At 35.8% G+C, this 18,316-nt stretch overlaps 1 protein-coding gene across 1 annotated transcript in view; it reads left to right on the forward strand.

Annotated features, from left to right (window-relative positions):
• Positions 1-18,316, forward strand: part of LOC102863523 (latrophilin-3-like) — an 807,096-nt gene that overhangs the window by 125,376 nt on the left and 663,404 nt on the right. Inside the window, exon 3 of the mRNA XM_006891975.1 lies at positions 8,195-8,408. Within this exon, the coding sequence (XP_006892037.1) occupies positions 8,195-8,408 (214 nt within the window). The remainder of the gene's footprint in view (positions 1-8,194; positions 8,409-18,316) is intronic.

Here is an 18,316-nt window from a genome sequence, read left to right on the forward strand (position 1 = left end):
AGTTTAATTAACTTCTTCCTAATAAGAAATCAGAAATGCTTCATTTTCATTTGATACTTTTTAAAGGAGGTGGGTTATTTTTTTTTTTAATCATCATTGGGATAAAGGATAAAAATGGCTTTAAAACCAATGGTAAGCATTCTTTAACATTTCTTACCCCTTTCATATACCTTTGCGTTATAACTGACACATAGTTGATCCTCCAGCACATTCTTGAAGGCTGGAAATTACATAGAAAAAGAGTTTCCATCTTTCTCTTACTTTAGTTAACTAAGTAGCCTACATAACATTTAGGTAAATTAATTGAAATATTAAATTTTTTATGAAGTTTATCAATAATATTTTTCTAATTGTTTGTTCTTAAATATCTGTCCAGTTAAAATATTAACTCTTAATATTTTAAACTGTTTCGAAGCTCTGGTGACCTAGTTGTAAAGAGTTACGCTGCCAACTAAAGGCATGCTATTGGAATCCATCAGCTGCTCTGCAGGAATAAAGATGGGCAGTCTTCTCCTGTGTGATTTATAGCCTCTGAAATTCTCCTAGAGGCTCCATCATGACTCATTTACAGCTTGATGACTCATAAAAACAAGAACAACATAATTAATGTATAGTCCAAAGAATCATTGTTGTGTTGTACACTGTAGAGTCAGAACCAACCCATAGCTGACCCTCCAGTGGGTTTTCAGAGGCAGTTAATGACATAGGAAGAGATTGCCCATCCTTCTCCCACAAAACAACTGGTGGCCTCAAACTGTGTGCCTTTGGAATTGCAGTGCCGCTTCTTACTACTAAGACACCAGAGCTCCTATCATGGCTTAGGGGAAAATAAAGTACTTAATATATTACACATTTCCTATAAAATAGTATGTTGGAATTGGTTAACTTATTGTTTCTAGCATAAAGTCTTTTGGGTTTGCAGTTACTTGGAGGTTTTATTGTTTCTAGAATACTAGTGTTGTAGTAGAAACCAACCTTACAACTCTTGCAAGTCTATATTGGCTCTTGAGAGGAGGTCTCAGTTTCTACCCATATGGACCATTCTAGCAGGCCATGTTGGTTTTCCAATGAGGAGGGAACTTGCTTCTGACAAAGTAAGTACTCCAAAAAAGGTGTTGAAATTGCAATATCTTTCATAGATTACTCATAAATACCACTCCCATGTAAGCCACAAACTGTTTATCAGAAGTGACTTACTAAGTATAATACACATTCAAAATAGATTAGAGTAAGAATGGAGATGGTTCGAAAAATTGTGAACATATTTTAAAGCAGTTACATAGGACTATAGAAAAAGAGAGCTGGACAATGAATGCCTAAGAATGACAGATGAAAAATAGTATTGTGGTGATCATGTTGTGGTGCTGGAGAAAAGTATTGAACATATCATGGATTGCCAAGAGAAGAAACCGGCCTGTCTTGGAGGGGATGAAGCCAGGTTGCTTCTTAGAAGCGAGGATTTTGAAAATGTCTCACATACTTTGGACATATTGTCAGAGAGACTAGTCCTTAGAGAAGAACATTGTGCTTACAAAGATGGAGCGTCAGTGCAGAAAAGGAAGACCCTGGGTGAGATGGATTGACACCGAGACTGCAGTAAAGGATAAAGGTGCATCAGAGAAATGAGATTGGTTCAGAATAGGGTAAGGTTCAGGGCTATTGTTCTTAGTGACACTGTGAGATATAGTCAACTCAAGGGCACATAATAACAGTTTCTATTCTGACGCACATGACATCTTCATCATGGTAGATGGAGAAAAGATTAAAATTGTCAACACCTTCATCTTACTTGGATCCACAGTCAACACCCTTCATACCAACATTCAGGAAATTAGAAAACTTATTACACTGGGAAGTCTACATTCAAGGATCTCTCCAAATTATTATGGAGCAATTATGACAGTTTGAGATCTAAGGCACATCTGATTCAGGCCATGGTCTTTTCAATCACTTGCTATACATTGTGGGCAGGATAGTGAATAAGAATGACAGAAGAATAATTTAGGCCTTTGAGCTGTGATGTTGGAAAAGAGCACTGAACATCCATGAACTGCCAAAGAACAAACAAATATGTCTTTGAGAAAGTGCAGCCAGAGTGCTCTTTGGAGACAAAGATTATAAAGCTTCACCTTACATACTTTGGACCCGTTGTTAAGAGTGGCTGTTACTTGGAATGGAGCTTTATGTTTGGAAAGGCAGAGGGTCGATGTAAAAGAAGGGCACCAACCAGATGGATCAATACAGTAACTACTGCAATGGCTTCTAGTATGTCAAGAAATATGAACATGGCACAAGATAAGACTGGATTCTCATCTGTTGTTCATCGTGTCACTATAGGTCATACACCTCTTAATGGTACCCAGCAACAAAAATCTTCTACACCAGTCTACTTAGTGCTGAGTGTTTATTATCATATAAGAAGTCACCAGAGACTTGTAGCATATAAAGCATCATCAAATTGGTTTAATAGGAAAAAGATAAAACCATAATTTCTGACAACAGAGAAGCTGAACACTCAGAAAACAAAAAAGAACTAATACTTATAGTGAAAAAGTAAGCAAAAATATGGCATAATTTCTCTCTTTATAAGTTCCTATGTTTTCATTCTTTTTTTAATCAGTGCTTAGAATCACTTTTTATTTGGAATGTGTTTAATGTGAAATTTAAAAACTTAAGTGTTTTTGTTAGAAAAATGCAAGTGCCCACTTAGTTCCATGATCAGTCATTAATTATAAGGTGCATTATCTTACACAGAAAGCAGATTTAGCATAGCAAGTATCTCCAATTTATTTATAAAGTACTTATTACACACCCAGTGTGTCACACTGTTTTCCTAACAGTTTTATGGAATAACATTTAGGAAATCCCAAGAAGATGTATGTAAGCCGGCTTTACTCCAAATTATTTTCATATAGCCACTTTATAATATCCAACACATTTTCCTGAAATAGTATATGATAAATTGTTTCACTAGCTATCCTCTTAGTGAGCTCTGCTGGCCTAGTGGTACAAAGCTTTGCTGCAGTGGCAAAGACACACGGTTCAGATTCACCAGCTGCTTCACAGGAGAGTGATGGGAAATCTCCTCAATAAATGGCCAATGAAAACCCACTGTGGAGTCAGTTATGAGTTAATTCAGGCTTAAGGGAACACAACTATCCTGTTGAAGAATTGTTGGTATTTTTAATGTCTTAAAATCTTTATTTAGTCTCCAAAATCTCTCTGCTGATAGTCTGATGATTAAGTGGTTGCTGTGTTGTTTTTGTTGTTATGTGCTATTGAGTCTCTTGTGATTTATAACGGCCCTATGTACAAGAGCCCTAAACCCTGTTCTATTCTGTGACAAACTCATTGTCTCTGACACACCTACTCCTACTACCCCAATCACTGATTCAATATCTCCTCGATGGTCTTCCTCTCCTGCGCTGTCCCTCCACTTTTCCAAACATGATGTCACTCTCCAAGGACTGGTCCCTCCTTGCAACATACCCAATGTATGTAAGACAAAGCTTCAGAATCCTTGACTCCAAGGACCATCATGGTGTCACCCTCTTCAGGACAAACCTATTTGTTCTCATAGCAGTCCATGGTATATTCAGCACTCTTCTCCAGCACCACAACTCAAAGACATCAATTCTCTTTAAGTCATCCCTAGTCACTGTCCATCTCTCCAGTGGATAGCACACAATTGTGAAGACTGTAAACTGAATCAGGCGCACCTTAGTCTCCAGCCTGACATCGTTGTTCTTCACTATTCTGGAGAGGTCCCTGACAGATGACTTTCCCAATTCAATTTGTCTCTTGATTTCCTGGGTGCTGATAGGAAGAGTGTTGACTGTGGAGCTAAGCAAATTAAAACTGCTAACTTTCTCAATCTCTTCGACATCCATACTGATGCTGCCATTTATTTTTAAAATAAGTATTTTATTTTTATTATCGGTATAGAATTATTTCCAGCATTTCTCATTTCTGGTTGTTTTTCTTATATGCCATAGATTTGACTATGCTTCTTAGTGACAATATGAACCACAAGTGTGGAACTTGACCAATCCTGTGCCAACCTCACCATGTCTGATATACTCAAGGCCACTGTTGCAGTCACAGTGTCAACCCGTCTTGCTAAACATCTTCTCTGTGATGCTCCACCTTCGCATAATGATGACTTTTTCAAAAGACTAGCCCCTTTGGGAGCTCTGGCGGCCTAGTGGCAAGAAGCTGTGCTGCAATCCCAAAGATACACAGTTTGAGGCTACCAGCTACTTCATGAGAGAAGGATGGGCCCTATCCTTTCATTTAAGACTAGCCCCTCCAGAAATATATCCAAGGAATTTGAGACAAAGTTTCACCACCCTTGGAGAATTTAATTTATGACTGAATTATAGATACCAACAATTATATATATTAAATGATTAAAATAAAAGTAAAAGAAAAAATTTAAAAATCCCACTACAGACTACAGATCATCTTTAGTCCTTGGTGAAATGTCATGTCTGTGAATTTCTAATAATTATAATAGAAAAATATATGTTAAAAAACTTTGTACCTCTATATTTTACTTAATTTTACATCTCTGTCTCATGTCTAATTCTAAATTGTATTTTGAACGACCAGACTAATGCTTTAGTACTGTGCATGTACTTTGACAAAATCGACTGATTATTTTAATCAACTAAATTGTCCACTTTGTCAAACAAATGATTTTGCTGTCTTATTTGCTTTATCTCTTTATCTGTAAATGAACTTGTGCTTTAACTTAGTGTTTAGTTCAACAAAACTTAACCAGGTTAATTTGATGTTTGGGATCAGCTTCTTTTGATTTTCTATTTTTCTAATGTTTAAATCTACCACTCTTTGGTTAATAGTGTAACACTCAACTATTTATACTAAAGTCTTCATATAGTTAGTAAACATGAAGATATATGCTATTTTTCAAGGAAAATTGTATGAGTTAAAATAAGAACTTCAATAAATGAAATTCCCAATTTAGCTATCATTGAGTCACCTCCAGCTTGTAGTAATCTTCTATTTGATTTCTGAATCTGTAAATATTTATGGAGGAGACAGCATACCTTCCTCTTGTGGATCAGCTAGTGGTCTCAAAGTACAAACTTTTCAGTTACCAGCCTGGTCTCTTTAAGAGAAGAATAGTATATATTAGTTAGCACATTAAAAGAATGTAAATAAGTTAATAAATTCTAAATTTTGAAGGAATAAGTACTATTGGTGGAAATATACTTTTATATGCAGGTCATAGCAAAGTAATTTAGTTCAAATTTGTTAAAATAAAGAATTTGTTTTCTTTTTTGCTAATACAAGTCACTTTTATGTTGTAAAATAAGTTTGAAGAATTAGACTTTTACAAAATACTAGGGCCAATATTTGCAGATATATGTACACTGTGCAATATTAAGGCAGAACACCTAGAAAGTCCTGGATGTTTCTCTGTATTCCTGTTGTTATTTTCTATTGCTTAAATATTTTCAAATCCTAGTAGCCTTACAAAGAACAACAAATCAAAATATTGACAAGTTCGGCATTTCCTCAAATCACTAGCATGTATGAGTCATTATTTTTTTTTAATTTAGGTTGTTTATTTTTCATTTCAATGAACATCTACAGAGATTTTGGGATTCCATTCATTCATTGTTGCACCCTTCTCCCCGCACAAACCCCACGAGTCATTATTTTATCCATTGTAAAAAATGGTCTAACCAAGTATTCTCCAAGTCTCTTTGGCCTTGTGCTACACAAAACTAATGGTTGATGTTGTGTTCACATCAAGTCAATTCTGAATAATAACTGCCCTATAAAAGACAGTAGAATTACCTATTGGGATTTCTTAGACTGATATCTTAATGAGAGCAGACAGACAAAGCTGCTCATAGTTTCAAATACAGACCTTTGGATTAGCATCTAAATGTTTAACCATTGAAATAATGGGACATCCTTGATTTGTGAGGCAACTGAAAAATTAGTTTATATTCTAGGTAATGAATTATAATTTGTTAAGTAAAACTGTAATTAACTTTCCTTATGATTAAATTTAAAAATTGTTGTTTTTGTTGTTGGTGTGTTTCATAGAGATGCCTGTGACTTATAGCCATCCTCTGTGTAACAGCTCTGAAGCATGCCTTGTCATGAGCCAATGTTACAGTCCAACACACCTACTACCGACAATGCCCAAGTTACTGTATCAATCCATCTCAACCAAGGTCTTCCTTTCCTATGCTTCCTCTCTCTTTCGAGTATGATGTCCTTTTCAAAGGACTGGTCTCTCTTGGTGAAGTGTCCAAGGAATTTGAGATGGAGTTTCAAAATCCGAGCCTCCAAGGAGAAACTTGGTTTCACTCTTTCTAAGACAGATGTATTTATTTTCTTGGCTGTCCATGGTATATTCAAGACTCTTCTCCAGCACCACAACTCAAGGACATCAATTATTTTTCTATAATCCTTAGTTATTGTCCAGCTCCAGCTCTCTGATGCATAACAAGTAATTAATAAGACCATAGCCTGAATCAGGCCCACCATTGTCTGTAGACTGACATCGTTGCTGCTCAGTACTCTGGAGAGGTTCCTGACAGCATATTTTCCCATCACAACTTGTCTTTTGACTTGCTGACTACTGGTGTCAAGAGTGTTAATTGTGGAGCTGAGCAAGTTTAAATCCTTTGTATTAATTTTATTAAACAATAACACTGCTTTAAAGTTTAAATGCTGACTTTATATTTGCAGACTCAAGATTGCAGTATTTTTAAAAATGTTCCTTAAGAAAAAAGTATTATTTGTCTGTCTTCATCTACAAATAATATATTTGTACATAGAAATAAATACACACTGGAATGATTGTGCTCTAGCCACGCGGACATCTCTTAAATCATAAAGACAAAAGGTGAAAGTACAAGGAAGTGTAAGTTCATGCTGTCTACTTAAAAGGAAACTTTCATTTTTCATGATAACTCCATCACACTATAATACAACAGATTCATACAGAGTGGAACACCAGAATTGTTAGCATTCATTTTCATCTGAGATCTTTATTTCTTTAATGTTCTTGGTCCTATTGAGACATTTCAGAATGCAAAAATATTGTGATGTTAATACTCAAGAGAAAAGCCATCATAATGTATATGGTGATCAGTGTGGTACAAATTTTTTTTTAAATAAACTATTCAGTATGGACTGAGGCTCAATGTCAAGAAGACAAAGATTCTCACCACTGGATCAACTGGCAGCATCAGGATGGATGGTGAAGAGATTGAGATTGTTCACAGCTTCAGTTTGCTCGGCTCCACAGTCAACACTCTTGGCACGAGCAGTCAGGAAATCAAAAAGTGTATCGCGATGGAAAAGTCTGCTGTCAGGGACCTCTCTAAAGTTCTCAGGAGCAACGGTATCTCTCTGCAGACTAAGGTGCTCCTGATATAGACCATGGTCTTTGCAATCACTTGTTATGTATCAGAGAGTTGGACAATGACTAGGGAGGACAGAAGGAGAGTGGATACTTTTGAGCTGTGGTGCTGGAGAAGAGTACTGAATGTACCATGCACTGTCAGGAGAACGGATTCATCTGGGAGAGGATTAAACCAAGCTACTGCTTGGAGGCAAGGATTCTGGGGCTTCGTCTGACATACTTTGGACATGTTGCCAGGAGGGACGGGTCCTTGGAGAGGGACATCATGCTTGGGAGAGTGGAGGGACAGCGCAGGAGGGGAAGACCCTTTATGAGATGGATTGATTCGGTGACTGGGGTAAACGGGATGGGTGTGTCAGTGGCAGTGCAGTTGGCGCAGGATAGAGCAGGGTTTAGGGCTGTTGTGCATAGGGTCGCTATGAGTCGAAAACGACTCGATGGCACATAACAACAACATCATGCCCTTCAAAAAAAAAAAAAAAGAAAAAGAACTACACAGATTAAAACCAAACTTATAGTAGTGCGTGTGTTTGTCTATAATTTCATTTTCTAGGAAAACAATATTTAATGACTTTTTATAAAAAAGTTACTTCATTACATTAAAAACAAAGTAAAAATAATGTAACACTTTTTGGAAGAAGTAATTCTATTTTTAATTTACTTTATGCATGACAAATACTTTCTTTCCTTGCTATTTATTCACTTTAAACCTGAAAAGTGAAAATCTTGGTTTTTTTTCATGTAGTGAAGGAGAATGATATTTTGTTTTCTTTATTCCTGTAGCTTTCAGCCGCGCCCCCATTCCTATGGCTGTTGTCCGCAGAGAGCTCTCTTGTGAGAGCTATCCCATAGAGCTTCGCTGTCCAGGAACAGATGTCATCATGATTGAAAGTGCCAACTATGGAAGGACTGATGACAAAATTTGTGACTCAGACCCTGCTCAGATGGAGAATATACGTTGCTATCTGCCAGATGCCTATAAGATTATGTCTCAAAGGTATGATACTTTCAGTATTTTTTGTAGTGGTTTTCTAAAAACTTTCAAACTGGAAGGTACTCTCAATATATATGAAATATAAAATATTTCCAATTTTAGGTTAATTTTGAATACTTTTCAAGAGATATCTATTCCCCTAATTATAAAATGCTAATATTTGCATTTATTAGAATTCATGTGTGATAGATAACATGCGTGTTAATTTATTTTCACAGTGGTCTTGAGCTAAGTTCAATAGCTAAGAAAAAAAAATTACTTTTTTACAATAGAAAAGTAGAATTTTAAATTCTCTTAAAAAAGGAAATTATTTTACTGATAAGAACTACTTTAACTAGGAAAAAAAGGAAAATACAATAGAGCTAAAAATAATAGGTAATTTCTATAATAATCGGGATATAACAAAAGACAGCTATTATTCAAACTTGAAAAATAATGGAAGTATTTTTATTAAGCATATAGGAATAATGAATTCATTTAACATAATTAAAGTATCTAAATTGTCACCATGTTGTTGTTGCTGATTTCCTTTAAGCACAGCTCATAGCGACTCTATGATCAAAAGGCCCGAAGCCCCTCTACAACTATCAACATTTATCAAAGTTCATAGAGTTTCCAGAGGCATGTTATTTGGGACGTTGATGCCACTCCTTCTTACAAAAATCAACAACAAGTGATTACTTAAGTGAATATATTGTGCTTAATTAGTTCAAACCATATCTTTCATTAATATTTCTTTTCCATTTATTTAAGTTATTCTTGAAAATCAAAGGAAAACCATATAAAATATATCAACTTGTAACTTTCTCAGTGTATTAAAGAAACTTTACCTTAATTTTTTATCTTTGTGATACTTTTGATTCTTATATGTGTTTATGCCTGTGATTGATAAGTTCTTATGCCTGTGATTGATAAGTTCTATTAATTAATATGTCAGTTTTAGAAATTATTGTTGTACCACCACAACAACAAATTATTAATACAAATTCTGCCAGGTGTTTGGTGGTCAGCTATATATAAGGCATATATGAGGTATAAATGAAGGATAAAAGTTTTTCTGGGCAAATAAGAAAACTTTTATTTGTCATTTGCTAAAATGATGACTTTGCCAGTGTTTATGACAAATTTGATTTTAACTTTAGAGATTCCATTTTTTATAAATTCAGTTACATTTTTATTATTTTATTACATAATTTAATTATTCATGTGTTTGTCACTCATTTTTCAATATTTTATGTGTCTGAAACAATGGCTAATACTCTGATATTAGGCTTGAAAACTTACAAATCATTTGATTGTATGTAGATTTTGAAGTGGTCTCTTGGCAGTCAATTTCCATGACTATGGACAGAGAGTGTGGTGAAACTCCCCAATTAAAACAAGCTTAGAAGGAGGAGTGGCATACACTTCCATAATAGCTTGTCTTCCGAAATCCTATGAACCTGGAGAGAGGATGAGAGACACCCAAGTGTTGAGGACTCTCCTTCATAGGGTCATTATGAGTCACTTGCGACTAGAGGGCACTTAACAACATAACAACAAAAACTGAGGAATAAAGGCTCTGAGTAAATTATTTTTTGTATTTTTTAGACAAACACTAAGGAACACTTCAGAATCTGTGTAAGGTTGAAGAAGAGATTCTACTTTACAATGATTATACTTACATATAAATGTAGCAAAATGTTCCTTTTACGAGCTCTTTGATCTCTGTATTATTTGTATTGAAACTATTTTAATCCTTTCATTGATATTATTAATAGAACCTAAAATAAGCCTTTAATCTTATAATTATTGCTAAAAGTATTATGATGGCTTCTCTCCAGCCATTGAATTATGAGATGTATACATGAAGTGACAAATCTGTAGAGTGAAAATACTTTAAGCTTCCTTAGTAAATCATTGGCATATGCACTCATGGTGGTTTATCATGGACGAGTTGTCAGTTAGTTGAAGTAGTTGTGATAATTCTCCATGGAAGAAGATCTTTGCTTCCATTAAGACTATTAAAAACACATTTAGACTCATTCAAAATAAAGCTGTTGACTCTTAGAGAGGAAAAATGAGGTCTAGTTTGTAAATATACAAGAAAAAATTATGATTATGACCACTTGAATAATGAATTTAGTTGAACTATCTTCAGTTTTCTCGGCTCCACAGTCAACACTCTTGGTACCAGCAGTCAGGAAATCAAAAAGTGTATCGCGATGGGAAAGTCTGCTGTTAGGGACCTCTCAAAGGTACTCAGGAGCAACAGTGTCTCTCTGGAGACTAAGGTGCGCCTGATACAGGCCATGGTCTTTGCAATTGCTTGTTATGCATCAGAGAGTTGGACAATGACTAGGGAGGACAGAAGGAGAGTGGATGCTTTTGAGCTGTGGTGCTGGAGAAGGGTACTGAATGTACCATGGACTGCCAGGAAAACAAACAGATTCATCTTGGAGAGGATTAAACCAAGCTACTCCTTGGAGGCAAGGATTCTGGGGCTTCGTCTGACATACTTTGGACATGTTGCCAGCAGGGACGGGTCCTTGGAGAGGGACATCATGCTTGGGGGGGTGGAGGGACAGTGCAGGAGGGGAAGACCCTCTATGAGATGGATCGATTCAGTGGGGTAATCGGGATGGGTGTGTCAGAGGCAGTGCGGTTGGCGCAGAATAGAGCAGGGCTTAGGGCTGTTGTGCATAGGGTCGCTATGAGTCGGAAACGACTCGACAGCACATAACAACAACAACAACAACATCCTAAAAATATTACAACATGTTGAATAATACTAATAGTAATTATGATACCAAAGGGTCGCTATGAGTCACAGGCGACTTGACAGCACATAACAACAACAACAACAACAACAAGTTTTGTAGTAGAGATAATATACATGGGTTAAGGAAGCCTGGTTTACTTACTCAATCTCACTTACATTGTAAAAAGAGATTGACTCAGGTAATTGATAAAATTTACATGGAGAGATCACTGATTTTGAAGTAAAATCTAATGGAAAACATGTTATTTAAATGGCATCTTTACTAATTATTTTGTTTTCTGTAATTTGAGGAAACAGTGTCAGTGTTAACGTATATTAAGCAAGTTTAAAGATGGGATGGTTATTATTATTATGTACAAAAGTGTTACTATTATTTTTGTATCTTCACATACACTTGTTAAAAAGGCTTCATATCTTTCTTTAGCCTAATGAATTATGCAGATTATAGATAAGCACAAAATTTTCACATATGTATAATTCTTTGTTAACTAGTTCTACAATAACAGATGGATAACTTTTACAAAACAGTAATTCTCTCACATTTAAGAGCTTAAATGTCTGAAATAAAAGTGTTGACTATAAGCTTTCTGTCAGTGATGGCTCTGGAGGAAGATGGTCATCTTTTTTGAGCTTTTGCTCCTGTATAATCTTCATGTCGGTTGATATTTATCTTCCTCTATCTTTGTTTTTTGGTTTATTGAAGAATAGGGAAACCCTCAATCAGATGTATTAATGTAATGTAATGGATGCAAATGTATTAGGGATAAGGATGGTGTTAGATAGGAGAGTTGAGATCTATTGTTTTTAGGGCCTCTAAGAGTCTTACTCCACTCATAATCCTACTTAACCACAACATGTCTTAAAAAGAGATTGGCTTAGCGAGTTCTGGAGGCCTAATTGCAAGAAGCTACCCTACAATTCCGGAAGTGAGCCATTCAAATCCACGAGAGCCTCTCCTGGAGAAGGAGGGACGATCTCCTTCTGTTCCAGTCAGATCTTATTTGACGGTACACGTAAAAAAAATAATTATAAGGAAATTTGCTCTAGTTGCTCACCTTAGAAATACAAAGATAAACTATACTTGGGCAGAGAATTTAATATCTGTAGCATATATTTTGAGAGGACACAATTTAATCTATAACACAGTATAAATTAAACATTATTAAATAATGCAAATATTTCACGATACTCAGAGTAAAATCAAGCAGGAGTTGTTTGGGCTCTCTCCTTTGGTCTGTAAGGTTTTAACCCATTATTGTAACAGCTATTGAAGTGCACTTTGGTGAAATTTGAAAGCCTGTAACATTTCACAAGGTCGAAACTGTTTTCATAATTACACTATTTGACATTTTCCTTGTGTTCCCTTAAGCACAGATGGTGCGATGGCATATAAAACTGCTTATACTTTAGCTGGGATGAAGGTAGCAGAATTGTTTTTCTAGAAATGACTCAGGTTTTTTAATATACGAAAGACTGATAAATAGAACTCATTAAATGGGCTTTCTATGAAGTTCTCAATGATTTTTAAGAGTATAAAATGCTTTTGAAACCAAAAAGTAGGAGAAAGTACTACCTTAGAAAATGTAATTCTTTTTCTTAAATTTATGCTTATTGGCTAAAAATTGGATTCTGGTCTATTAAAATGAAGGAATCACTTTTTAAAAGAATCTAACTTCCATTATATAAAGTTGTCCTTGTTAATACAATGGTATATTAAAATCAGATGCACTATAAAATCATTTCTATTTTTTGGTCTAGACAGCCACGTGATTTTTTCATTCACATCAGTAGTGCAAATAATTTCTAATCAAATATATGACAATATCAAGAATATAGACTTACATTAGCCTAATATGATTAATCACAGTGAAGATTGTGAAGATGACACTGGATTAGACAGTGTTCCATTCTGTTGTACATTTAGATCATGATGAGTTGGATCCCATTCAACAGCATTTAACAGCAACAACATTACATATATTAAAAGCAAATTATTTCATTTAATGTGCAGAAGATATTCTGTTTAACTGTTTCATTTGTTGCTCTGTACTATTGAGGCAGAACTGACTCATAGATGACCATGCAGAGTTTTCAAGACAGTAATTTGGACAAGAGGAGACTGACCATCTTTCTTCTTCTGAGGAGCTGATGAAATCGAACTGTTTGCTTTTGTGTTAACAGCACAACTTCTGAACAATAAGTTACCAACTCCAGTACCTTTGTTGTTGTTGTTGTTTGCCATTGAGTCGAATTTGACTCATAGTGACCCATGCATGAAAGACCTGAATCTTGTTCTATCCTCATACTTCCTGACACACAAGAGCCCATTGCAGCAATCACTGTGTCAATACAGCTGGTTAAGGATCTTCCTTTCCTTTGCTGACCTTCCACCTTCCTAGTGCCATCTCCTTTTCCAAGGCATATCTCCTCCTAGCAACATGTCCAAAGTCTGTGAGGCAAAGCCTCATCATTCTTGCCTCCAGAGAGCTCTCTGGCTGCATGCACCCTCTTAGTGATATATCTATTTGTTCCCTAGCCTGTCTGTAGGACATTCAGTGCCCTTCTCTAACACCACAGCTCAAAAGCATTAATTCTTTTTCTGTCATTTTTATGCATTGTCCCATTCTCAGATGCACAGCGTGTAAACAGAAAGAGTATGGCCTGAATCAGACACACCTTAGTCTTAAAACTGATATCATTATTCCTCATTAATTTCGAGAGGTCCCTAACTGCAGATTTTCCCAGTACTTTGAGACCGTAATATTTTTTTATTATTTTTTTTACAGAAGTTTTGGATTTCCATTCATTCATTGCTGCGATTTTCTCCCTGACCACCCCTCCCCACCAACTCGCTTCCCCCTCCGAAGAAAGCGAGAAAAAAAAAGAATTCCTTCATTAGTATACAATTCCCACGTCCCTTGCCCCCACCTCCCACCCCAAGTACACTTCTCTATGCAACCTTAATTCTGGATTCCTGTGCTAACCATAATACTCAATCATATATCACTTCTAATCTGTTTTTTCCCTCATCTGTTTCAATACAATATACATAATTATTCCAATTTTTTCTGTCATACCCCCACCCTGATGTCAGACCCATTCTACAACAGTGGCACCATGCAGTATTTGTCCCTTTGTGACTGAGATATTTCACTCAGCATAATGTCCTCTAGGGTCACCCACTTTGAATAATATTGCATGAGTTCCTTGTTTTTCAATGCTGCGTAGTATTCCATTGTGTGGATATACCATAGCTTCTCTATCCATTTGTTTGTTGATGGGCCCTTAGGCTGCTTCCAACTCTTTGCTATTGCAAATAAAGCTGCAATAAACATGGGTATGCATATATTTTCTTGGATGTCAGACATGGTCTCTCTGGGGTATATTCCCAGTAATGGGATTGCTGGGTCAAATGGTATGTCTGTTTGCAATTTTTTGAGAAAGTGCCACATCGCCTTCCACAATGGTTGCACCATCTTATATATTTTATTAATGAAGAAGATACAATTAGAAAGAACATCAGTGGAATTAGGTGAGGGTGATAGGTTGACTTTAGCAAGTCTTAAGTCAGCTTCTCTCTCAATCATCCAGCAAGAACAGCAAAATTTGTAACTGTGGCCTTTATCTCAGGGCTCCACTGCTTACACCTTGCCCCAGTTTCTCCACAGAAATCCCACAGTCTCTGCACCACCATCACCAGGGTCTCACCACAAGCTCCTACTCTCAAGCATTCTCTTTCTCTTATCCTAGTCCTACAGCTGTGGATGATTTGTAAGATTGTGTGTTTTCAGTTAAGATAGCTGGAGACCAGAAGGGGCCAATCAATGTAGTGGCTAAAAAAGTCAACTTTAGGCTAACACCACAAGCAGTCTCATCCTTTGTGATTTACAACCTATGAAAACTCTAATTTTTTACTCAAAAGGTATATAATAAGAACTTACAAAATGATGGTATAAACATTCATAGACTATTCTATATGACTACAGATCCTTAGGGATTTGATTTTTGTTTTAAACAAATTCTACTATATATTGTAAGACTCTATTTTAAGACATTATAATTTTTAGTTTATAAAATTGAATATTCAGTATTTATATCATGCTTAAGAAAATATACATGTTTTGCTTGCTTTTGCAGTAGACTTCCCCCACCTTTAGTTAGATTAGAGTTCTATCCAGGTTAATATAACACATTCAGTTACTAATGAGAGTGATAGTAATATGTATTTACTGTGTGCTGCATAGTAGCCACATTTTATAAGATAAAGTCTTATCTGCATTATACAGTTATTCCACAAATACTATTAAATATGAATTGTTGCTACTTCTAATATATTAATTAGGAAATGATTACATATAGAAGCTTATTTTGTGAAGAATGTATTTTAAACTAATATGACAGTTGTATCTAACGAGTTAGAAATTTGATTATTGTAGGAAAATATTAAAAGTTTAAAGTTTTAATAATTTTTAAAATAATTGTATTTCTGACTATGAAGTTGGGGGAAAGGAAGTAATTTCCTCTATACAAAAATTCAATGTCATGTTCGATTTTTTGACTAGTTTTGTCTATAGTCAATTACAGTCATACACAAATATTTTGTATCGACTTTTTTTGATAGAAATAATTTATATTACTGTGATGATGAAATTCATGATATTTTTGCATTGTGATTAATTTATCTTATAATTTGGGAAAATATTTTTTCTTGTTAAAACAAACATCAATAGAAAAAAATTTAGTGGTTTACTAATTAGTTCTAGCCGTGACTTTTTGTGAGCACTATTACTGAAATTTACCTGTCAGCCAGGCAATATTATAAATACTTTATATTAATTAGTCTCTTTAACTCTTTTTTTAAAAAAATAGATATGACTGCTTTTTAAAAAAAAAATTCTTACGTGTGTGTGTGTGTGTGTGTACCGTCAAATTGGATCTGAATGGTATGGGAGGAGATTGCCCCTTCTTCTCCAGCAGAGCATCTAGTGGATTCAAACCACGTACCTCTGGGATTCCAATGCAGCTTCTTGCCACTAGGTCACCAGAGCTCCCTTGACTGCTTTTTAAAAATCCCAAATAAAAGAAATATTTTTAAAAAAATGTTTATGTAACATTCTAACAGTTGCACAGTAAATGTCAGAGCTGAAGGCAATCGAGCTCCAGGATCTTTGTTGACTATTAACATCTACTGTATTGTCAGCTGTGTGGCATAAATCTACTGCTTTTATTTTAAAGTCTAAACTAGGACGTAAGTACGAGTCTATTATTGTTATAAAAAGAAAACACACAGATAATATGTGCAAACACCAGCACACTTAAATGGCTGGTCATCATTTTAACATGAAAGTGATAAGACTACGCCATGAAATTTATTATTTAGGTTTTATTTTCTTTATTAGGATATAGTTTTTGGTAAAAAACCTGCAAGTAATCTGATTACATTGTTTTACTTTATTTAGATAACTAGTGTATCAAATTCAGTTTTGTAATTATTTTTGCCCTATTTGAACTTACTTTTAATCAAGAACACTTAGTAAAGGTAAATTTACTGGTGACAATGAAGAAACACTTGAAACTTTGTAAATATAATCACTTAACATGCATAGATACAATGAAAGTTCAATTATTAGAAATAGAGTATATCATGTAAGTACTTTAAGATATTTTAAGTGATTAAATGTCTTCAACCAACCTGAATATAAGTGATAGAATACAATCTCAGATGCTTCCAATAATATAATTTCAGACACCATAAAATTTTTTAATAAATGATTTGGTAATAAATTATTCAAATACTGCTTCTGTGCTATAGCAGCTTTGTTTTGTGATTTACTTGTTTTCACTTCCTATTCTGGATTTCGGTTTCCTGCCAGTGCTGATTATGCTAAACCATATTACTAAATTTTTCTCCATAGGTACTGTTTCTCAGCTAAGAGCTATAGACTTTTATTGATGCATTGCTTCTTTATTAGTAAAAATGTTACTAATTAAATTAGGTTAATACATAATTTAATGTAATACATTTGGAATCTTCCCATTATGTCTCTATGTGATTAAATTACCTCTAAGACAAATGTTATTTCTCAAGTTGTTGGGGAACAAAAATTAACCCTGATATGTAAAAATATTAAAAATTTAAAAATATAGATCTACTACATGAATGGGAATCCCAGAACATTTAATTGTGCTAATGCGAAACCTGTACTTGGATCAAGAGGTGGTAGTCAGAACAGAGCAGGGTAACACTGCATGGTTCAAAATAGGGAAGGGTGTACGCCAGGGATGCATCCTGTCTCCAGACGTTTTCAACATGTATGCAGAGCAGATTATCCGAGAAGCTGGGCTCTATGAGGAGAAGTGTGGCATCAGGATTGGTGGAAGATCTATCAACAATCTGCATTATGCAGATGACACAACCCTGCTTGCTGAAACTGAGGAGGACCTCATGAACTTGCTGCGAAAGGTCAAGGACTGCAGCCTTCAATATGGACTGAGGCTCAATGTCAAGAAGACAAAGATTCTCGCCACTGGACCAATCAGCAGCGACAGGATGGATGACGAAGAGATTGAGAGTGTTCACAGCTTCAGTTTGCTCGGCTCCACAGTCAACACTCTTGGTACCAGCAGTCAGGAAATCAAAAAGCATATCACGATGGGAAAGTCTGCTGTTAGGGACCTCTCAAAGGTACTCGGGAGCAACAGTTTCTCTCTGGAGACTAAGGTGCGCCTGATACAGGCCATGGTCTTTGCAGTCGCTTGTTATGCATCAGAGAGTTGGACAATGACTAGGGAGGACAGAAGGAGAGTGGATGCTTTTGAGCTGTGGTGCTGGAGAAGGGTACTGAATGTACCATGGACTGCCAGGAAAACAAACAGATTCATCTTGGAGAGGATTAAACCAAGCTACTCCTTGGAGGCAAGGATTCTGGGGCTTCGTCTGACTTACTTTGGACATGTTGCCAGGAGGGACGGGTCCTTGGAGAGGGACATCATGCTTGGGAGGGTGGAGGGACAGCGCAGGAGGGGAAGACCCTCTATGAGATGGATTGATTCAGTGACTGGGGTAATCGGGATGGGTGTGTCAGAGGCGGTGCGGTTGGCGCAGGATAGAGCAGGGTTTAGGGCTGTTGTGCATAGGGTCGCTATGAGT

This window comes from Elephantulus edwardii, unplaced genomic scaffold, assembly GCF_000299155.1.
Source record: "Elephantulus edwardii isolate Elephantulus edwardi_28Jun2011 unplaced genomic scaffold, EleEdw1.0 scaffold00107, whole genome shotgun sequence".
Lineage (NCBI taxonomy): Eukaryota > Metazoa > Chordata > Mammalia > Macroscelidea > Macroscelididae > Elephantulus > Elephantulus edwardii.